Below are 24335 nucleotides of genomic sequence, written 5' to 3'. Positions count from 1 at the left end.
TGACGTAGTTGTGATACATAATTTCCCAAATCCGGGGGTACATTTATGAGACCAGGCCATAACAACTAATAATGTTAATAATTAAAACATGTTGTAGATCGTGGGTACGGTTCCCGTGACATGATTCGTAGTGTGTACCAAACAAACAAGTGTACGTCAATCGTAACTTGTTCCAGAATAATTCCATAAATAAATTAAAAGTGGTTAGAAAGTTAAAAATGCACGTAGATATAAAACATGTATTTAATCGGATAATAAGGCCAATAATAATAGTTGAACGACAATGCTAAAATCACGGAACCCGGGAATGCCTAACACCTTCTTTCGGGTTAATAGAATTCCTTATCCGGATTTCTGTGTTTCGACTGTAAAACAGAGTCAAACTTTCCACGATTCAGGATTTTAATCGGTGACTTGGGACACCATAAATTATCCCAAGTGGCGACTCTGAATTTAAATAAAATAATTCTATTTCAATTATTTTTACTTTAATTGAAAAAAGTCCCCTATACCCTTTCCAGCGGTAGAAAAAGGAGCTGTGATAGCTATGGCGACTCTACTGGGGAAAAGAACCCAGAACTTCTGGTTCAGGGTTCAAAATTCGAGTTTAGAATAGCTTTTATAATTGTCTTTTATTTATTATCTGATTTGTATTACATGTTTGGGCCTAATGTGCTAAATGTCGCTTTTCTGTTAGTGTCATACCCTAATTTAGAAAGATGTTCGGACAAGTTACAAAGCTGGATGGCCTTTTGGTTCCCGGTACGTAACCCCCCCCCCCGGCTCGAGTTGTGCGCTCGGGTACACCAAGTCTAGAACAATACAACCAGGCTTTAAACCTATAATAACTCAGCCTCATGCCCGATCCTTAGTAGGAACACTTGTTTGCATCTTGTGCATTTGACTTTGGAGACTCAACACAAGGGTTGGTTCCGTCTAAGACAGGTGAACCCAAAAGATAAAAGACCATTCTGATGCATCTTATGTGCTACATGTTTCAATCTTCAAAGGTAAAAGGGGTCGTTTGGAGGACCAATGAGGGTTGAGGGTAAATGAGAAAGAAAAGAGGTTAAAGTATAAAATAAAGCAAGTAGGGCCCTATTATAATTTTCACTCACACTTTTTCAAGAAAAGACCAAAAAAAATGAAAAATCGAAAAAGATTTTGCACTTTCCCTTCATTTTCCAAAAAAAAAAAATAAAAAAAAAAAGAGGAAAAATAAAATCCAAAAAAAGTTTACATGTTTCATCATTTTTCAAAACAAAAAGACAATTATCAGGGCCCAACCAGCAGCAGCAGTGGAGTCGTTTACAGTTTACAGTTTACATCTCTGTAGCATTTGCTCAGGCCACAGAGAATTGTAAACTAAAGAACAGAATGGAGAGAGAGGGTAACAGAAAGACCCGGTCTATGGGCAACATGGGTGAGTCACTCGGTGGGGGAAAATCAACTTTCAGGGGAGGATTATTAGGGCCATCCCAGTCTGTTGCATAGTCTTCGGCCACTGCACCACTATCAGGGCCCAACCAGCAGCAGCAGTGGAGTCGTTTTAGGCCCAGTCAGGGTAACATAGGATCCTATCAGTGGGGTCGGTCAGGAGAGAGATCCCAGCAGTCGTTGAGGTCCTCGTGCCCCACGTGAGAGAAGATGCACTCAGAAATTTGCTACTTTGAGTTACCCGTATGCTATGGATGCGGGATGAGGGGTAACATTCAGAGGCATTATCATACATCCCACCAGGGAGTCGGTAGGGGCACAGCTTAGCTAGCTAGCCCAGCAGCTGCTACATCCTCAGCCCTCTCTCCAGCTCGAGGTACCCCAGCACCCGCAGGGCGTGGTGCAGCTAGGGGTAGTGCGTAGAGTTCAGGAGGACCCAGCTGGTTCTATGCTATGCGTGGTCGCCAGACTGCAGAGGCTTCTCCAGAAGTTGTTACAAGTATTCTGACTGTCCAATCTCATGATGTGTATGCACTTATTGACCTTAGTTCCACCTTGTACTATGTTACCTCTTTTGTTGCTATGGAATTTGGGATAGAACCGGATCAGCTTCATAAGCCATTTTCGATGTATACTCCGGTTGGTGAGTCTACTACAGTTGCTCGAGTTTATAGAGGTTGTATTGTTACGGTGCGGGATAGAAATACCACAGCCGATCTTATTGAATTAGGGATGGTCGATTTTGATGTAATAATGGGAATAGATTGGCTCTATTCATGCTTTGCCAAACTTGATTGTCGGAGTAGAGCCATGAGGCTTGAATTTCCTAATGAGCCCGTTGTTGAATGTAAGGGAGATAATGTAGTGCCTAAAGGTCGGTTTATTTCTTAACTTTGTTTATTTGTAAGAAAGAAAGATGGGTCGCTACGGATGTGTATTGACTACTGGCAACTCAACAAAGTTAAATCAAAACTATATATCTTTTTTTTAACAAACTATTTGCTTTTATTTCATCAAAAAAGTGGCTTTACAATCCCAGATTAATGCGGACCATTAATTTCCAATTCCCTAATACAAGTAAACTTATACAATACTGAACTTAATTACACAATACTATATTAAGGAGTATTTTTTAACTTTTCCAATTCTGCTCGCCATTTGATCTTCTTCCTGCCTTGTATGTGTATATGTACTACAATTTCCTTGCAAAGTTCATCTATTTTGTAACTTCCTTTGTTAAATTTCATCGAATTCCTTTCACGCTAAATGCAGTAAACCACCATTGCAAATAGTGCTGTGATCATTTCTACCCTTCAATCTTTCCTATTTGCCATACTACTTATCCATTTCAATTCATGCTGCCAGTTTCCTATCTGTCTCGCATTGACCATCCAAATCAATACTCTTTCCCATAGCTTACTTGTACTTGGACAACCAAAGTATAGGTGATCAAATGTTTCCACAGTCTGTGCACAAAATACACATTCTTGCTGAACTTGAATTCCAAGCTTGGCAAGTCTATCCACAGTTGCTATTCTTTGATGGATTGTCAACAATAGATGGAACTTGAACCTAGGATGGATCTGTGCATGTAGATGAATACTCTTCGAGTCTACTTTGGGGAATTGAGGCTGCAGCTAGACATATGCATTATGTATCTGAAATTTGCCTTGTTTCACAAAGTTGTCCAATGTGTCAATGAGGTTGTTTGAACTGACCTCAGTTTCTGTACTTCACCTTTTGCCTCTATGATCTTCCTCACCACCCATGCTACTATTTTAGGTGTGTTTACCTCATCAATAGGCCTGTTTTTTATGTAGTAGATGTGAGCCCATTTAATCCACAAAGTATCTTTTGTCATAGCCAAAGCCCAGAGGTGCTTTAATAGAGCTGCTTTGTTCCATATCTTCATATTAATCAAATTCAAACCACCAGTAGCTTTAGGTTGACATATTCTATCCCATGCAATTAGTTCTTTCCTGGAGTAATCAGTTGAGCCAGTCCATAAGAAGGTTCTACATATAGTCTCTATCATCTTCATGATTTTCTTTGGTAGTAATAAAATTTATGCCTAATACGTTTGTATTCCAATTAACACTGATTTTATGAGCTGAACTCTACCTGAGTATGAAAGCATCATAGCTGACCAACATCTGACTCTCTCTGTAATCTTTTCAATCAAAGCCAAATATTGATGAATGTTCAATTTTCTTGCAGACAATGGAACTCCCAAATATTTAAAAGGTATACTACCTTTGTCATATCCTGTACACTCAATCAGTTGTTCCTTTATATGTTGTGCTACACCAGCAATATAAATAGAACTCTTTTCTGCACTTGCCTGTAATCCTGATGCATTGGAGAACATCTTAAAGGTCTCCTGCATTATAGTAATTGATTGTGTGTCACCCCTGCAAAACATTAGCAAATTGTCAGCAAAACAAATATGTGTCACTCCCAGCTTTTTGCACTTTGGATGAAATTTGGATCTCCTTGTCTTATACCTCTCTTTGCAGGGAAAGGTCTAGTAAATCCTCCATTCAGTACTAGAGAACAGGACACTGTTGTCACACACTCCATTATCCATACTATGAATTTCTGAGGGAAGCCAAGATCTGAGAGCATGTATCTTAGGAATTGCCAGTCCAAAAAATCATATGCTTTCCTTAAGTCAACCTTGAGCATACATCTTGGAGATAAGCCATTCTTATTGGACCCATTGAACAGCTCATGGCTAAACAATATATTATCCACAATGCTCGTCCCTTCAATGAATGCAGACTGTGCTTTCCCAATGATACCTTCAATTACCGTTTTGATCCTTAGAATCTTGGCAATGATTTTGTAGACAGTAGTACAGCAAGCAATAGGTCTATAGTCTTTCACAGTTGTAGGTGCAGGAACTTTTGGAATCAATGTTATAGCTATGCAACTTCATGTTTGCTTCATCTTGCTTGTTTGAAAGAAGAATAGTACAACATGATATACATCCTGTCTCACTTCTTCCCATTGCCTTTTAAAGAACTCTATTGGAAATCCATCAACTCCAGGGGCTTTATCATTTGGCATATCTTTCACTGCTTCATCAATCACTTCACCTCTCACTTCTTTTATTAGTTCATGTTTTTGTTCCAATGACAAACACACTCATGCTTTGATGAATTTGGTATTAGGACATGGTTTAATCCCAGTGTCAGTTCCCATCAGCTGCTTGAAAAAGGTAGTGAATTATTTTTCTACAGCTTGAGGTTCTGTAACTCTAGCTCCCATATCATTGTACACGGTAGTAATTGAGTTTTTACTTGCTCTGATCTTCAACTGTGCATAGAAGTATTTGGAATTTGAGTCCCCATAGTCTATCCAGTTTACTCTTGCCTTATATTTCAGAATTCTTTCTTCTATTATACTCCATTTCTCTAGTTCCTGCAATGTCTACTTTTCCTTCTGAATCAGATCCTAATTGAAAGGGTCAAGCTTCAGATAAATCTGATCAAAAATAAATATCCTTTACCAAGTAGATGACTTGTTTGATCAATTGCAAGGTGCTACGTGTTTTTCAAAAATGGACTTGCGGTTCAGGTATCATCAATTGAAGATAAGGCAGCAGGATATTCCAAAAACAGCTTTCAGAATACGGTATGGGCACTTCGAATTTCTGGTGATGTCATTTGGGCTAACAAATGCCCCGACAGCTTTCATGGATCTTATGAATCGAGTTTTCAAGCCTTTTGTAGACTGCTTTGTAATAGTGTTACTCGACGATATTCTTGTGTATTCCCGAAGTCGGGAGGACCATGCCGACCATCTTAGGGAAGTTCTACAGACTCTTCAGCAACATCAACTGTATGCAAAATTTTCAAAATGTGAATTTTGGCTTGAATCTATCGCGTTCTTGGGTCATGTCGTTTCCATGGAAAGAATTATGGTTAATCCTTAGAAGATTGCAGCAGTGAATAATAGGCCTAGACCTACCACTCCAACAGAGATTCGTAGTTTCTTAGGTTTAGCTGGGTACTACAGGAGATTTGTGGAGGGGTTTTTCACTCTTGCCTCTTCATTGACTAAATTAACATAGAAAACAGTTAAATTCCAATGGTCCGATGCTTTTGAAAGGATTTTCCAAGAATTGAAATCAAGATTGACTACAACACCGATATTAGCCCTTCCATAGGGTACAGAGGGATTTGTTGTGTATTGAGATGCTTCAAGGATCGTGCTTGGGGTGTGTTAATGCAGCACGACAAGGTTATAGCCTATGCTTCTAGGCAACTCAAGAATCATGAAAAAAACTATCCAACCCATGACTTAGAGCTTGCGGCAGTGGTGGTTGCACTAAAGATTTGGCGACATTACTTGTATGGGGTGCATGTGGATGTAATTATGGACCATAAGAGATTTTAATATATTTTCAAACAGGAGGAGTTGAATCTGAGAGAAAGAATATGGCTAGAGTTACTCAAGGACTATGACATTGATATTCTCTATCACCCGGGAAAGGCTAATGTTGTAGCGGATGCTCTTAGTTGAAAATCTATGGGAAGTTTGGCTCATTTGGAGGCATATCAAAGGCCGTTGGCCAGGGAGGTTCACCAGTTAGCTAGTTTGGGAGTACGCCTTGCAGACTCTAATGAAGGATGAATGATTGTGCAGAATAGGGCTGAATCATCGCTTGTGGCGGAAGTGAAAGAGAAGCAAATTTAACGATCCATTGTTAGCACAACTGAAAGAGGATATTCATAAACACAAGACCACAACGTTTTCCTTTGGCATGGATAATGGTACCCTACGGTACCAAGGCCGCCTATGTGTTTCGGATATTGACGGTCTTTAGGAGAGGATCATGGTAGAAGCTCACACTTCCAGGTATTCCATGCACCCAGGTTCTACGAAAATGTATCATGACCTCAAGGAAGTTTATTGGTGGAATAACATGAAAAAGAATGTGGCAGACTTCCTGGCAAAATGTCCAAACTATCAGCAAGTGAAGGCCGAACATCAGAGTCCTAGCGGATTGACCCAAAGCATAGAAATTCCAATGAGGAAATGGGAGATGATTAACATGGATTTTGTGGTAGGGTTACCACGGACTCTGCGTAAGTTCGACTCAATTTGGGTAATCGTGGATCGACTCACAAAATCAGCGAACTTCTTGCCAGTTAAATCTACCGACACAGCAGAACATTATGCTCAATTGTATATCAAAGAAATAGTCAGGTTGCATGGCACTCCAGTCTCAATCATTTCAGATCGAGGGGCTCAGTTCACTGCCAACCTTTGGAAGAAATTTCATCAAGGTTTGGGTACGCAGGTAAATCTTAGCACAACTTTGCATCCTCAAACCTACGGGCAAGCAGAGTGGATTATTCAGATGCTTGAGGATATGTTGCGTGCTTGTACAATTGATTTCAAAGGTAGTTGGGATGACTATTTGCCACTCATAGAATTTGCTTACAATAATAGCTTCCATGCTAGCATCCATATGGCACCGTTCGAGGCATTGTATGGTAGTAGATATAGGTCTCCCATTGGGTGGTTCGAGGTTGGAGAAGCGGAATTGATAGGGCCGGACCTCATTCATCAGGATATGGAGAAAATCAAGATTATTAAAAAGATGTTGAAAACTGCTCAGAGTCACCAAAAGTCTTATTCGGATGTGCATCACAGAGATTTGGAGTTCAAAAAGGATGATTGGGTATTTTTGAAAGTTTCCCCCGTGAAGGGTATCATGAGATTTGGAAAGAAAGGGAAATTAAGCCCGAGATATGTCGGACCATATAAAATCATTCAGAGGATTGGTCAGGTGGCATACAATCTCAAGCTTCCACCCGAGATGTCATTGGTACATCCGGTCTTCCATGTGTCTATGTTGAAGAAGGTAGTGGGAGATTCGTCCACTATTGTGCCAGTTGAAACTATTGAGATCAATGAAGAACTGTCATATGAAGAAGTTCCAATTGCCATTCTTGATAGGCAAGTCCGAAAATTGAGAAATAAGGAAATTGCTTGCATAAAAGAGTTATGGCGGAACCAGCAGGTTGAGGAAACCACTTGGGAAGCCGAGGAAGAAATAAGAAAGAAGTACCCACATTTGTTTGAATAGTCATGTAATAGCTTTATGCATTTGGTTCCTATGGAGTCTTATCTTCTGGTTTGATCTATGTAAAACTGTTCCATTTTGGTTATATATGTTTCCTATGCGGCCATGGTTGGTGTTGTACAAGTTATGTTACATCTATGGAACATGTATATGCTGTTAGGATATGTATCTGGGGCCCTCTGACAGGTGTATAGGCCTAGTTACAAAGGAAACTCTGGCAAAATTTTTGGAAATTTAGGGAGTTAGCCAATTTTGGGGCTGTTGATATGTTTCATGTTGTGAAAAGCTAAAGTTTCATATAGATTGCTAATAAGTGAACCATGATCCTCATTCGAGGACGAATGACCTTAAGTGGGGGAGGATGTAAGGCTCCATGAAAATTTCTACTCAAAAACACAAATCCCGTGGTGCTAAGTTAGGATCATGTATTAGGAATTCATAAAATTCTTCACACCCTTTGGATTGATCAGTGCACTAAAAAGTTAAGAAATTATGTTTTCTAGAAATGTGTATTTCTGAGGTCCATTATGCGGTCGCAAATAGTTATGCGGACCGCATAGTCGCCACAGAGTCAGTTAGTATGATGGTTAATTTAAGGTCAACTATGCGGGCCGCATAGTCATCGCATAATCCCCTTGGAATTTTTGTGAAGGGCAATTATGCTTTGTATTATGCGACCGCAGAACAGGTATGCGGACCGCATATTCATCGCATACCCATACAGTTTGTCCAGGTTTTGGGACCATTTTTGCGGTCCATTTTATGGGCGGTATGTCCATTATGCGATCGCACATGCGATCGCAAATCGTGTCGGGAATCCTATTTTCTATCTTTTAAAACCCGACCCATTCCATTAAAAACACCCATTAGACCATTTTTCTGTTATATCATTGCATTTAGAGTGAGAGAGGAAGTTCTAGAGAGAGAGGGAGCGATCTTCATCAAGTCCCCACTTAATTCTTAACCCAAATCTTTGGAGATTGTCAAGTGAAATTGCTAGGTCTTCACCCTAAAAGGTAAGAACTTGTACCCTCATCTATAATTTCAAAATTTCCATTAAAATAAGTGATTAGCAAGTGGGTTCATGGGTATAAGGGTTGATAATCTTGCATGCATTAAAGATAATGGGGTATGGGGAGGTTGTGAACCAAAAGAGATAACAATTGTGGTTTAGGATGATGAAAATCTCTCACAAATGGGTCCTAAAATCACTGTGCACGCTTAGTGCTTGATAATTTTCTTAAATGAGCTAGAATCCTATTCATGCCTCTAATTTTTGGTTCAACTTGTAATTTTCATAAAATAGATCGAAGTTGCTGGGAATTCCGGAATTTTTTTATAAGGATTTAAGGAAAGCTCTATTAAGGTATGTATGGCTAAAAACCCCTCCTCTTAGAAATTGAGCCTTCATGGTGCCCGTGCAAATATTGTAAGTCCGAAATTTGATTGATGTGGTACTTGTTATGTCAGATGAATTGATGTTGTGAAAATGTATGTGGAAGGTGTTTCTCCATGTATGTAATGTGTTATTCGTTGTAAATTGAGGATGTGTGGAAAACATGAGCTATGTGCTAAATGTCTAAATGTCAAGTCAAGGTTACATGGTGATTAATATGCCGAACTAGATGAATTCCTCTTTGTGCTTATAACTTAAATTGCTTTTGTATATGCCTATGATCTTAAATGGCAAGGTAATTGTTGAAAATGGGAATAATTTGAAATGTGAGTTATTGAACGTGGTAATTGTGGCCCCAAGTACCGAGGAACTAATACATGTGAAACCAAAGATTGAAGTGAGAATGAAATAAGGGTAACATCTTGGTAAGACGGCTTAGCCGATCGGGCCGTGATCGGATGACATGTTATACACACATACTGGTAATGTATTGATAATTGAAACTAGAAAGTGAGAATGAAATAAGGGTAACGTCTTAGTAAGACGGCTTAGCCGATCGGGCCATGATCGGACTCCGCTCAAGGAAGCGGTGGTAATGTGGATGATGATGCAACTATATGGAATGCCCCAGTCTACAAATTTCAGAAATTATGTTAAAACTTTGTGAATCTCTTATATTGTTGACGTGGTGCATATTTGAAGCTTTGTTGTTCTTCTGATTTACTTGTACTTTTGTGTGGTTGTTCTTTCTAACTGGATTGTGTTTAGTTATACATACTAGTACTATTCCATAGTACTTACGTCCCTTTTGCCGGGGGCGCTACATTTTAAATGAATGTAAGTGGCTCCATAGCGGATAGTGCCGATCACGGGTAGCGGAGCATCCTTCTCTCAAAGTCTTGGTGAGCCCTTTCTCCTTCAAGGGGTTATGTTGTACATCTTTTAGTAATAGATATCCACTTTTGAGGTATAGCCAGAGCCTTATCACCGGCGTTGTCATTATTGTCCTTTGTATCCTTAGAGGCTCCGTAGACGTTTGTGTGGGTAATGTACGAGTGTTGGATGGGTCAATGAACAATGTTGTAACTTTGTATTCTAGTTCTTCTAAACTATAACTGTATGAAATCTTGAAACTTAACCATGGATTTAGGTTTGTGACATGAAAATGGATTAATAATGCGAATGTTCGGTTTTGCTATTATCTAAATAAACGAAAGCATGGTTCCCTTAACCGTATTGAATTGGGTAGAAATGAATGAGTAAGGCTTGCTCAGTTGGGATTTACTCGATCGAGCGCCGGTCATGCCTCCCGAGGTTGGGGCGCGATAGAGGTACAACGAGAGTTGAACATAGACTTTGTTGACAGATTAGGCCACTTAATCCAAAGGTGCATGTCATGGTTATTAGAGTTGGTATCCAAATATGATAAGTTTCTACTTTGTAGTTTTCTTGTTAGGAATTATCTATTTCCATTGTCCTTTACTCTGTTCCTTTTTCTTGTTTACTTCCTCTTCGTGAGTCTGTTTGGTCAGAACAAGTGAGAAATGAATTCAAAACACATCAAAGTGGCATACGTCAGGAAAGAACAGTAGATGCACTGAGTTGGTAACAATCAACATGCTTTGGGATTTATATGAAATGCAAAGGTTTAGTATATGTCAATTTATGAGCATAATACAACAGATAAAGGGTATTAGGTTTGAACGGATCAAAGGTATTTTCTACGATAAGGGTAACAGAGAAAGTGGTTAGTCAATAAACAAGCAAGGTCTTTCGAGTTGAAATCAAAGTTATCATGGGTAGTGAAGGAGCAATCACCCTCAAAGTCAAGGCCACAAACCAACCACCATGTTTAAACTCACAAGTTTTCTTTGTGTGAAACAGGGATGAAGACTATGTCCAAATCAAAGCTTGGAAGCTTAAATTTTTCAAGTGTCCTGCCCAAATTTTGTCAGCATAAAGGCGGTTTGAGAAGGGGAAAGAAAATTTGTTCGATCTGCAGGAACCTTCCATGAGGAATGCATGGTTCAGGGGCAAGGAATTTTGTTTTTTCTGTAGAGATCCTACAGGAAGAGAGCATGTCCCAGGTAAGTTCATTCTCATGTTTTCAGTACCCTCCTGGATAATGGGATTTAGTTTCAAGTTTTCAGGATCCTCCTGGATAATGGAATTTAATTTAATATTTTCAGGATCCTCCTTGATAATGGGATTTAATTTAAAGTTCTCAAGACCCTCCTTGATAATGATATTTAATTTAAAGTTTTCAGGACCCTCCTGGCTAATGGGATTTAATTTAAAGTTTTCAGGACCCTCCTAGAGAATGGAATTAATTTAAAGTTTCCAGGATCCTTCTGGATAATGGGGTGTAGTTTTAAGTTGTTAGGACCTTCCTGGATAATGGGATTTAATTTTGAGTTTTCAGGACCCTCCTGAATAATGGGATGTAGTTTTAAGCTGTTAGGACCCTCCTGGATAATGAGATTTAATTTCAAGTTCTCAGGACCCTCTTGGATAATGGGATCTAATTTCATGTTTTTAGGTTCCTCCTGGATAATGGGACTTAGTTTCCAAGTTTTCAGGGCCCTCCTGGATAATGAGATTTAGCTTTTAAATTCTTAGGGTTCTTTTGGATGACATGATTTGATTAACACTCACAGATGTTCCCGGTACCAAACTGGGGCAGAAAAGTTTCTTTTGTTTTGTTTGTTTTATTGTAATGTGAAGCGCACGCCTGGATAACAAGGGAATACATTTCAAGTTTTACATCAGGCGCTCACCTGGATAACAAGGGAATACATTTTAAGTTTTAGCATCAGGCACCCACCTGGATAACAAGGGAATTAATTTTCAGTTTTAGCATCAGGCACCCACCGAGATAACAAGGGAATTCATTTTAAGTTTTCAGCATCAGGCTCCCACCTAGATAACAAAGGAATTCATTTTCAGTTTCAGCATCAGGCGCCCACCCGTATAATAGGGGAATACATTTCAAGTTTCAACATCAGGCACCCACAAGTATAACAAGGGAATACATTTCAAGTTTTAGCATTAGGCGGTCACCTAGATAACAAGGGAATACATTTCAAGTTATTGCATTGGGCGACCCACCTGGATAACAAGGGAATAAATTTCAAATTTTTGCATCAGACGCCCTCTTGGATAACAAAGGAATACATTTCAAGTTTCTACATCAGGCGCCTACCTAGATAACAAGGGAATTTATTTTCAATTTTATCATAAGGTGCCAACTTGGAAAACAAGGAAATTCATTTCAGTTTTCAGCATCAAGCGCCCACCTGGATAACAAGGGAATTCATTTTTAGTTTCAGCATCAGGCGCCCACCAGGATAACAAGGGAATATATTTTAAGTTTCAGCATCAGGCGCCCACCTAGATAATATGGGAATACATTGCAAGTTTTGCATCAGGCGCCCACCTAGATAACCCACCTAGATAACAAGGGAATACATTTCAAGTTTTTGCATCAGGCGCCCATCTGGATAACAAGGGAATACATTTCAAGTTTCAGCATTAGGCGCCCACCTGGATAACAAGGGAATACATTTCATGTTCCAGCATCAGGCGCCCACCTGGATAAAAATGGAATTCATTTTCAGTTTCAGCATCAGGTGCCCACCTGGATTACAAGGGAATTCATTTCAAGTTTTAACACCTGGCGCCCACCTGGATTACAAGGGAATTCACTTTCAGTTTCAGCATAAGGCACCCACCGGGATAACAAGGGAATTCGTTTTCAGTTTTCATCATCAGGTGCCCACCTGGATAACAAGGGAATTCATTTTCAATTTCAGCATCAAGCGCCCACTTGGATAACAAGGGAATTCATTTTTAGTTTCAGCATCAGGCGCCCACCTGACTAACAAGGGAATTCATTTTCAGCTTTCAGCATCAGGCTCCCACCTGGATAACAAGGGAATTCATTTTCAGTTTTATCATCAGGCGCCCACCTAGAAAATAGGGGAATTCATTTCAGTTTTCAACATCAGGCGCCCGCCTGGATAATAAGGGAATTCATTTTCAGTTTTCAGCATCAGGCGCCCACCTGGATAACAAGGGAATTCATTTTAAGTTTCAGTATCAGGAGCCCACCTAGATAACAAGGGAATTCATTTTCAGTATAAGCATCAGGCGCCCACCTGAATAACAAGGGAATTCATTTTCTGTTTTCAGCATCAGGCGCCCACCTGCATAACAAGGGAATTCATTTTCTTTTTTCAGCATCAGGCACCCACCTGGATAACAAGGGAATACATTTTCAATATTAGCATCAGGCGCCCACCTGGATAACTAGGGAATTCATTTTCAGTACTCATCATCAGGCGCCCACCTGGATAATAAGGGAATTCATTTTCAGTTTCAGCATCAGGCGCCCACCTGGATAACAAGGGAATTCATTTTCAGTTTTCAGCATTAGGCGCCCACCTTGATAACAAGGGAATTCATTTTTAGTTTCTGCATCAGGCACCCACCTTGATAACAAAGGAATTCATTTTCAGTTTTAGCATCAGGCGCCCACCTGGAAAACAAGGGAATTCATTTCAGGTTTCAACATCTGTCGCCCACCTGGATAATAAAGGAATTCTTTTTCAGTTTTCAGCATCATGGGCCCACCTGGATAATAAGGGAATACATTTCAAGTTCCAGCATTAGGGGCCCACCTGGATAAAAATGGAATTCATTTTCAGTTTCAGCATCAGGTGCCCACCTGGATAATAAGGGAATTCATTTTCAGTTTCAGCATCAGGTACCCACTTGGATAATAATGGAATTCATTTTTTAGTTTTTAGCATCAGGTGCCCACATGAATAACAAGGGAATTCATTTTCAGTTTCATCATCAGGCACCCACCTGGATAAGAGGGAATTCATTTTCAATATTAGCATCAAGCGCCCACCTGGATAACAAGGGAATTTATTTTCATGTTTCAGCATCAGGCGCCCACCTGGATAACATGGGAATACATTTCAAATTTTGGCATAAGGCACCCACCTGGAAAACAAGGGAATTCATTTCAAGTCAGCATCATGCACCCACCTGGAAAACAAGGGAGTTCATCTCAAAGTTTAAGCATTAGGCGCCCACCTGAAAAACAATAAAATTTATTTCAAGTTTCCAGTCAGTAGCAGGCACCCACCTGGAGAATGGGGGAAGTCATTTCATGATTCATTTCAAGTTTCAAATTAGAGGTAGCACGAGTTGCTTGAAGAATAAGGTTTTTATCTCGAGGCACGGGGGTTTGAGATGACTAAAGAAGAAGTCCAAATCCAAGAAAAAAGAAAGAAAAGGGAAATAGAGGGAAGTGAATCAAAATGCAAAAGCAGATGAAAGTGTCACGATCCGTTCGGCCGTTTTAAAAATTAACACCCCGATCCCCTATTAACTACTTTTTCCATGTTTATTTCTGCTATTTTGATTTGCCGGGATGTTTGTTTTTGAGTTTCAGAGAGTTTTGGGACACTTAGTCCCTAAATAAGAGCTTAAGTGTTTGAAAGTTGACAGTAGTTGGAACAATGTGAAGATGGCATCAGAATGGAAATCTGATGGTTCCGTTTAGCTCCATTGGGTGATTTCGGTCTTAGGGGCGTGATCAGATTGTGTTTTAGAAGTCCGTAGCTAATTTAGGCTTGAAATGACGAAAGTCCAATTTTTCAAGTTTCTGGTACCATAGTGAGATTTTGATTCGAGGGTCGGAATGGAATTCCGAAAGTTGGAGTAGTTCCGTAGGGTTGAATGTGACATGTGTGCAAAATTTCAGGTCATTCGGACGAGGTTTGGTAGACGTTTTGATCGAAAGTGTATTTTGAGAATTTTGGAGTTCTTAAGCTTAAATCCATTGTTATTCCAAGTTTCGATGATGTTTTAGGTGTTTTAAGGATTGTTACAAGTTTGGGAAGTGGTTTGTGACTTGTTGGTGCCTTTGGTTGAAGTCCTGTGGGCCTCGGGATAATTTCGGATGGTTGACGGAAGGATTTTTGGAATTTGCAATTGTAGCTTTAGCTAGTTTCTGTCATAACCACACCTGCGAGTGTGGGACCGCAAGTGTGGAGCCGCAGAAGCAGCGGATCATCCTAAAAAGCGGAAATGGGGAAGTTTAGTGGGAGCCGCAAAAATGGTACATTTTTCACAGGAGCGGTACCGCATCTGCAGATGGGGAGTCTCAGATGCGGAAGCTGGTCTTAAGTGAAAGGTCGCAGGTACGACCATTGGTCCACAAAAGTGGGACCGGAGATGCGGTAATAGCTGGGCAGAAATATGAAATTTTAAGGGTTTAGTTTTAAAAGTTGGAAATTCGATTTGGAGCTCGGGAGAAGGCGATTTTTGAGAGGAAATTGAAGAGGAGATCAGTGGGTAACAATTCTTTAACCCTTTCTAGTTATATTCCATCAATCCATAGTTAGTTTCATCATTTAATTTCGGATTGGAGATGAAAATTTGGGAAAAGTTGGAAGAAAGTTATTAGACATGAAATTCGATTTTTGATTGGGAATTTGACTTTAGATTTGGTAAATTTTGGTATGCATGAACTCGTGAGATATGAGGATTCTGAAAATATAAATTTTACCCGATTTCGAGACATGGGCCCGAGGGGCATTTTGGTCATTTTACCTAATTTCGTGTATTAGCTTAGAATTTAATTGTAGAATCAGTTACTTGAAGTGTTATTTACATTATGCAATTGAATTGAATAGATTTGGGCCATTTGGAGTCAAGTACTTGTGGTAATAAAACCGCGGGATGTGTAGGCGACGTTTTGAGATTTGGTATGTTCCTACCCTTTCTAGGCGTGAGTGTCGATATAGCCCTCCGCTGTGTCTTATCAGGCTTCAACGAAGATGTGGTTTGCTTACCCTTTGATCCTTCCGAGGGTGGGGTCATTGATGCCAACAACGTGCCACATGGTGAAGAATTTCCTCTCGTCGCGTATTGCTCTCTGTCGACTTATTTTAGTTGTGCCCTTTGCGAGGGGTTTCATGCTTTGGCGAAATGGGGACGATGATGTCTTTGGGTGGTGTGCCGATGGTTGTCTGAATAAGACGTTCGTGCTTTGCGCCTGCTCCGATGGTACAGAGCTCGACGTCTCGGCCCGAGCTCAGACGGGTTGTATCAAGAGAATGGTCTTTGTGGCGATTTGTCATTTGGAATTCGCCAGGGATTAAGGATGCGGGAGCTATTTGGTCCATTAGTCCAGACCGCCCTATTGACTTTGGTTCAACATCATTGTTGTATATGATCAAAACACCTGAATTCATGAACACATGTTTTATTTAAGATAAATCAAATGAGGGAGATGGTTACCAATGCGTCAGTGTGATGCCAAGGCGGAGTCTCGGTGCCCTTTTCCCTGGATGTAAGGGTTTCCTCTGGAATTTTTCCCTGGACCTATTTTTCTCTGACGGCGAACGTTTTCACTTTCCATTTTATGAGTCCTTGGAGGGTGTCTCCACTCCTTCACTGTCATGGTAATACGTTGTGGCTTGTTCGCTTCATCCTTCCTGGTTGCCTTCCTCCCTTGGGGCTGGACTCGAGCCTGACCGCTCGATGGTACTTGGCGGTGATTTTTATTGAGTAGCACGGATGTCATCCTTCTGAGCTGGTGGCCATTTTTGACCCTGTGGCCGCACACGCCCTGCGGTTCCCGCGCCGGGTTGTGGTTCCTTTGAAGGCCTGAGTAGCTTAGAGTCCCTGGTTTCACTTATAGTGATCATGATATTTGGTATATCAATGTTGAAACAGTACTCTACTGTGCTGGGTACCTCTGCCGGCAGTGCCTCGTCAGATCCGGTTCCACTAAACGTTCCTCGAGGATATTGCTCTCGAACTATTTCCCTACCGTTGTGAGGTAGGTTGTATCTTGTGGTGTTCCTCCCATTTGCGGTGCATGGATGGTAACTCTATCTTTTTCGCATTAGTTTCTTTGCTGGGAGCCTGGTTGGGTATCCCGGGGCCGTAGAGGCTCCCGGACGATTGTCCATGGCCCTGATTCGTGGCCGGTGCCTGGTACGGGCATCTGACTAGGTCTCGGCTGGGTATCTGATTAAGCTTCATTTCAAATTACCTGGAGTCATCGCGCATGCTTTGTTTAAACTTTGGGCGAAGGCATGAGTTCCAGTCATCCGAAACTAGGAGCGATCTCATTTGTCCTATCAGGGAATCAGGCGCGACTTCCTGTGGTGTTTCACTCTCTCTTTTTTTTGCATCAGATGTGTCGGGCTCTTCCGTTACTGCTTCGATGGCATTAGTGTGTGCTCATGTGGAGGGATCTGTTGATATGGTAAGCGAGTTTGTGAGGTCAGGCTCTAGGTTGCGGCGCTACATCATGGATTCTTTTGACAGTGTTTCCCCGAACTTGTTCAACGAGACGGGCTCGAACTCATCATCTTGAAGGTCGCTACCTTTTTCTGCGCATGTTTAAGCGGTGGTGCGCTCGTCGAGATCCGAGGTCCTTTCGCACCTAGGGAGTTCCGGCGTCCCGGATTTTCGTGAAGCGGGTTCTCGGACCGCATCCCCTAGAGATAACTGTTGCATGAACCTCCACGAATCTGACTCGATTCTCATGGATAGATCCTCCAGTTTTTTCATTGTGGCGGGGTCTATTATCGATCCGTTGTTGCTTGATCTTTTGGGTACTCGTTCGGCGCAAGGAGCCATTTCCGGTGCTACTGTGCTGGGGATCCCCGGGTGGTTATGCAACTGAGCGATAGCCAACTACTGTGCTTGCAATATTTCAAAAATTTCATAAAGACTAACTTTTTGTGTTTCTTGAGCCGGGGTTTGTTGGGCTTCCTATTTGTCGATATGCTGAATTCTCCCATCAGTGTGGGAGGCCTCATCGACCTGCTGCACGCCTCGCGAACCTGCGTCCGCTGGAATTAGTCCAGATGTGTTATCGGGGTTTCACGGCATCGTGCCAACCACTAGAACAGCCTCGCAGTTCATGTCATGATTTTCGGAGTAGTCGTTCTCAACTCTGTTTACCGAGCCAGACATTTTGACCTGAAATCAAGAGATCTTTGGACAAGAAAAAGTGTGAATGATAATGTGTGATTGTGCAATGAAACCATAAAGAAAATAATCACTATTATTTTTAGCCCGACGGTAGGCACCAAATTGTTTACCATAAAAATGGTAACAACAATTAAATTTGTAAATGGGATTCTAAAAATACGTGATCTATTCCCGAGCTAGTTGTTAGAGCAGTTGATGCTAATAATATGGATTTTAATGATGAAATGCAAGCTAAAACGAGATAGTAATCGAACCGAAGGGCCTACTACTTGGGTGTAGGTCTGGCTAGTGAGAACAAGCAAGTTAGAAAGAAAAGAGAGAGAGAGAGAGAGAGATTATTGCAGTCATGGAGAAAATGGAGAAACATCAGCCCTTTACAAGGTAGGGAGATCCCCTTTATATAGGAGGGGAACTCGTCTATAAGTACGTGGGCATTAATTACAAAGCATGGAGATGGGATGGCCTGATGCGATGCCTCAGCATAAGCTCTAGATAGGCCGGCCCTGTCAGACTCAGTTGTGTGCCTTGGGAGCTTCCCCCTCTATCCTAGCTTCGATCTCCGTCTTCTTTGAGTTGGGCCTCGATGAGCCCCGAGGTCGAGAACTCAGTCGTGGCTTCCTGTCCACGGGGTCTCGAGGCATTCTTGCGAAGTGACTTGAGAGCGAGAAATCAAGTCCTCTGATTTCGCCGCATACATCATGTACTCACACTCTCAGAGCACTCAGTCTCAATGTCTCACACTTTCCACTTATCATGCTCAACCACTCGACATTTTCAGTCACTCAGTACTTTATATGGCCAATCTAGCCTAGGGAAGATCCATCCCGAATATATACATAGCAACTAACTGTCAGTTACTTAGTACTATACAAGGCTAATGCATTCCGGGGAAGATCCATCGCCAAATATAAAGGCTTCGGGAAAGATCCATCCCTCAATATAAATCAATCGTGCTCACTAGGGGTGTGTGCAGACTCCGAAGGGGCTCCTTCAGCCCCAGCGCCATAATAATCCAGATCCAAGCATAAATCAATATAACTTGTTGCGGCGTGCATCACGATCCCATAATATCACTCACACTGAGGCCCTCAACCTCACTCACTCATCAATCTCTCCAGTCTCTCAAACTCACAATGCCATGAAACTAGCCCAAAATGATGATATGATGTGTCAATAAATAGCAACAGAGACTGAGATATGATATAAAATGAATGAACATGATTGAGTATGAAGTTGCGATTGAAACAAATAATTAAACAACAATATAACCTCAGTGGGTCCCAACAAATTAATCAAGTAGTCTAGAGATGCTTTCAAACATGGATCACAGCTTAATAGCTCCAGTACATTAAGATTTTATTGTTACAGATAAGATTAGGTAACTACAGTACCACAGGAATAACGGAGTTACAATTCACACAGTGCACACCCACATGCATGTCACCCCAAAACAAAACACATTACACGTAATTCGGGATTTTATACCCTCAACATCAAGTTTAGAAGTCTACTTTCCTCGAACATGCCAAATTCGATAACGAGCAAGCAAAGCGATGCTCCAAAATGCCATCCCGTGAGTACCGACCTTAGAACGCTCGAAACTAGACAAAAGCAACTCAAGAACATCAAATAATGCCACAGGAAACTAACCCAATCGATAAAGGTCGAATATTTAATCAAAAATCCAAAACCGGGAAAAAGCCAACCCCTGGACCGCACCCCGGAACCCGACAAAGCTTATAAAATCCGACAACCCATTCTATTAAGAGTCCAACCATACTAGTTGTACTAAAATCCGACTCTGTATCGATGTTCAAAATTAAAAACTTAACTTTATGAAATCTAATACAAAACCCCCAAATTTTACTTTGAAATCATCAATCAAATGCGAAAAATGAAGATGGATGCATGAAATATAACCAAAATCGAGTAGGGCAAACTTACCCAATCCATTTGGTGACAATCGCCTCAAAAATTGCCCAAATCTGAGCTCCCCAGCTCAAAATAAGACCAAATGAACAAACTCATGATATTATATATTTTTGCCAGTTGTTCTGCCTCGTTTCTCGTGCCAAATGATCCTGCAACTCGCTTTTGATGCCTCCAATAGATTTCTTGTGAAATTTCAGTCAAGTTAGGCTTTTGAATCTCTATATATGATCTTATAATGAATGTGATATGTTCGTTTCAATATTTTGAGGTAGTGCACATTTTTTAATACGAAGTCAGTGGCAATTTCGTAATTAATTTGAAAAATATAGCAACCCAATTCATAGAAAAATGATCATAAACTCCTCATACGATGTCCAAATTCAACTATTCTTTTTTATATGGCTCCGTAATTATGATACGGATCTCATGATTTAGTAAAAACATAAATTGGAGCTTATTTTCTTAATGTGATACCATTTATGCTTGAAGAAACGATGCCGAAACATAAAAAACGAGCGCAACACAACCCAAACCTATCTGAAACTCACCCGAGCTCCTAGGGACCCACGTCCGAACATACCTGTCACGACCCAAATCCCGGTCGTGATGGCGCCCAGCACACTATTAGGCAAGCCCGACCATTATTCAACACTTAACCCAATTTATCAAAAATAGCGGAAAGAAATATCAATTAAGGAAGATTAAAATACTGAAGATTTTAACAAAATACACAATATAATCTCACTAGGACCCGGTGTCACGAATCTGAGCCTCTAGAATACAGAATATCATCCTAATACACGGTATATCCAAAGTCCGATAATGCGGAAATAAAGAGATAGGATAGGAGGGAGAAGATCAATGGCTGCGAACGCCGTGCAGCTACCTCGATACTCCCAGAGGCTGGATCTGCTGATCAACTGGATCTACTGAGCCTGAGACTGCCCTGGATCTGCACACAAGGTGCAGGGAGTAAAGTGAGTACTCCGACCCAGTGAGTAATAAAAGTAACTACAGTCCGAAGATAAGAAAATCCAGTAAATACACAAAGTAAGCTACAATCCGAATATACAGCAACATATGGAACTGAGCAGCTAAACACCAGTATAAATACAAATACATGAATGCAATGCAATGCATATGATGGTACATTCCAGTACCCACTGCGGCGTGCAGCCCGAGCCAATATCTTGGTCAGTCATTGTTACCTGACCGGTCAGCCATTGTTACCTGATTAATTTATATCATACAGTGCCATTGTTACCACTGTTCAAGTATATAATCCAGTGTCATTGTTACCACTATTTCAAGTATATCACACAGTGTCATTGTTACCACTGTTTCAAGTATATCACACAGTGTCATTGTTACCACTGTTTCAAGTATATCACACAGTGTCATTGTTACCACTATTTCAAGTATATCACACAGTGTCATTGTTACCACTGTTTCAAGTCACTTTATAATCAGTCCAGAAAATAATATAATAAGCCCCTTGGGCATTTACAAAACAGAAGTTCCCAGCCCGGAATACATTTAAAAATATCATTTAAGTTTTCAACACTTAGAATTATGGCTGAGTTTGCAAAACAGCATTTAAAACCTTGGACTGAAATTAAATGATATGAATATCATGCTAAGCAGTAATATCAATCCTCGAAGGATTTTACAAATCGGCACAAGTTCCCAAACATGGCATCAAGCCCAGTAATATGAATGAAGTATGTGTATCAATCACCAGTATAGTATAAACATCACACGGGATGGACCAAGTCACAATCCCCAATAGTATCCGACCCCGTACTCGCCATGGAGTGCATGTCACGCCTCAATATAGCGTTACGATGTGAAAATCCGGGGCTTCAAACACTCAGAACAACATTTACATCTATTACTCACCTCAAGATGGCCAAAAGTCTACTCCGCGATGCCCTTTCCTTTCGAATCGACCTCCTCGCACGTCGAATCTTGCCAAAACAACAAGTAATATATTACAATAGGCTAAGGGAATATAACCCAATCGAAAAGACTAGAAAAATATCGAAAATCACGAAATTTGCAAAACCCGAGCCCCGGGCCCACTTCTCGAAAAATTACGAAAGTCACATCACCGGATTCCTCATCTCGCCACGAGTCCGTACATATAAAATTTACCAAAATCGGAGTTCATTTGACCTCTCAAATCACCAAATCTTATTTTCAAATCCCTAGGCCTAAATCCTCAATTTTTCTACTATTTTCATGCTCAAATCCATACATAATTGATGTACTTAACTCAAAATAGGTGAGGATAACTTACCTTCACATTGATGATGAAAATCCCCTCTTGAAGCTCCCCAAAAATCGTCCATACTTTGAAGAAATGAAGAAAAGTGAGCTAAATCCGTGTATAAAAGAATCTGCTTGTGCTTCGTCGAGTTGTACCTTGCACTTGTGCTATACAAGTTGTACATCCTATTAAAATTGTTTCTTGTTGGACACCTTCTGTTTAAACACCCATAACTTCTTGTATAAATATCCAAATGACAAACGGTTTAAAGACTTAGAAAATAGACTCAAATATCTTTAACTTGATAGGTTGTAGACCATATAACTCTTTATATATACTAAGATATGAGCTTCTAAAGTGCATCATAAATTCTGCCGAAATTGCTCCAGCAGCCCTTTTCGATCCATCGTAACTTTCTGAGATAATATCCAAATCGCGAATCGTTTACCTTTCCGAAAACTAGAATGCATGGGCTACAACTTTTGTGTTTTGCACTTTTTCGGATTTCTTATAGATTACAAGATATGATCTTCCAAACTGGACTACTCGCACCTAAAATTTTCTGGGCACAGCAGAATTTTCTGCAATTTTCTGCAATTTTTCCTAAGTCCGAAATCACTCCGAGACACCTCTGAAACACTCCCGAGCCCTCGGGGCTCCAAACCAAATATGAACACTGACTCTAAAACATCACACGAACTTGCTCGAGCAATCAAATCGCCAAAATAACATCAAAATCAATGATTTGAGCCTTAAATCCAAGAATTCTTTCAAATTTCATAAACTTTCAAATTTTCCAATTTAAGGCCGAAACCCGTCAAACAACGTCCGTTTGTAACCAAACTTTACAGGAAGCGCTTAACCAACATATATGACCTGTACCGGTCGTCGGAACCAAAATACGAGCCCGATACCATTACTATCTGATCAAATTTCATTTTCATTTTCCTTAAACATTTTCATAAAACAATTTCACGAAAAAATTCATTTCTCGAGCCTGGGACCTCGGAATTAGATTCCGGAAACACGTTCAACTCCCATATTTTTCTGTGGACCTTTCGAGACCGAAAAATCATGGGTCCGGGTCTGTTTACCAAAAATGTTGACCAAAGTCAACTTTAACAATATTAAATATCAAAAAATTTCAAATTTTTCCCATAATTCATATATTTCAACACAAAGATATTCCGGACACACTCCTAAGTCCCAAATAACCTAACGAAGCTATCCAAACCATAAAATTTGCATTTCGAATCCGATATTAAAATTTCCACTTCCGGCCAAATTTTCTCAAAAACCTTCAATTTTCCATCTTTAGCCGAACGGCTCCAAAATGACCTACGGACCTCCGAATTCACTTCCGATCGCGCTCCCAAATCAAGAATCACCATACGGAGCTACTCCCAGTCTCGGAATCCCAAACGGAGATCAATAACACTGAAATGCATTTTAAACCATACTGATGCAATTTCTTCTAAAATGCTATCTTCCACAATAGGCGCCAAAACGCTCCCGGGTTATCCAAAACCCGATCCGGGCATACGCCCAAATCCGAAATCATCATACGAACCTGTTGGAACCTTCGGATCCCAATTCCAAGGTCGTTTACTCAAAATTCCAATCCTAGTTCATTTCTTCAATTTTAAGCTTTCAAAATGAGAATTTCCATTTAGATTTGACTCCAAACTTCCTAAATTTTAATTCTGACCATACACACAAGTCAATATACCTGAGATGAAGCCGCTCATGGCCTCAAACTGCTGAATGATGCGCCGGAGCTCAAAACGACCGGTCGGGTCGTTACAATACCAACAAGTCCATAACATAATACAAACCTACTTGAGGCCTCAAATCACGCATAACAACATCGAAACGACGAATCACACCTCAAATCAAACATAATGAACTTTCAACTTCCAAAAACTCGCGCCGAGATATATCACGTAAACTTAGAATGAACTCAAATTTTTCACACAAGTCCCAAATTACATAATGAAGCTATTCCATTTACTAGAACTATAGTCCGAATTTGATATCCTCAAAGTCAGCTTTAGGTCAAACTTATGAACTTTCCAAAACTTCAAATTTCCAACTTTCGCCAATTTGTGTCGAAAGCTTCTAAAAACATCCAAATGCAAATTCGGCCATTCTCCTGAGTCCAAAATCACCATCCGGAC

At 40.5% G+C, this 24335-nt stretch overlaps 1 protein-coding gene across 1 annotated transcript; it reads left to right on the top strand.

The window, feature by feature from the left end:
- The first annotated feature begins 1890 nt into the window (after nucleotides 1-1890).
- Nucleotides 1891-2328, top strand: LOC138875349 (uncharacterized). The gene has a single exon (XM_070154174.1). It carries the CDS (start codon nucleotides 1891-1893, stop codon nucleotides 2326-2328), a length of 438 nt encoding a protein of 145 aa, XP_070010275.1.
- Nucleotides 2329-24335: the final 22007 nt, after the last annotated feature.

The sequence above is a fragment of the Nicotiana sylvestris genome, chromosome 8 (assembly GCF_000393655.2).
Source record: "Nicotiana sylvestris chromosome 8, ASM39365v2, whole genome shotgun sequence".
Taxonomy (NCBI): Eukaryota; Viridiplantae; Streptophyta; class Magnoliopsida; order Solanales; family Solanaceae; genus Nicotiana; species Nicotiana sylvestris.
This window is presented reverse-complemented; position numbering and strand designations above follow the sequence as displayed.

Coding starts and splice junctions, on each gene's coding strand:
- LOC138875349 (XM_070154174.1), top strand. CDS start 1,891: ATGCGTGGTCGCCAGACTGCAGAGGCTTCTCCAGAAGTTGTTACAAGT.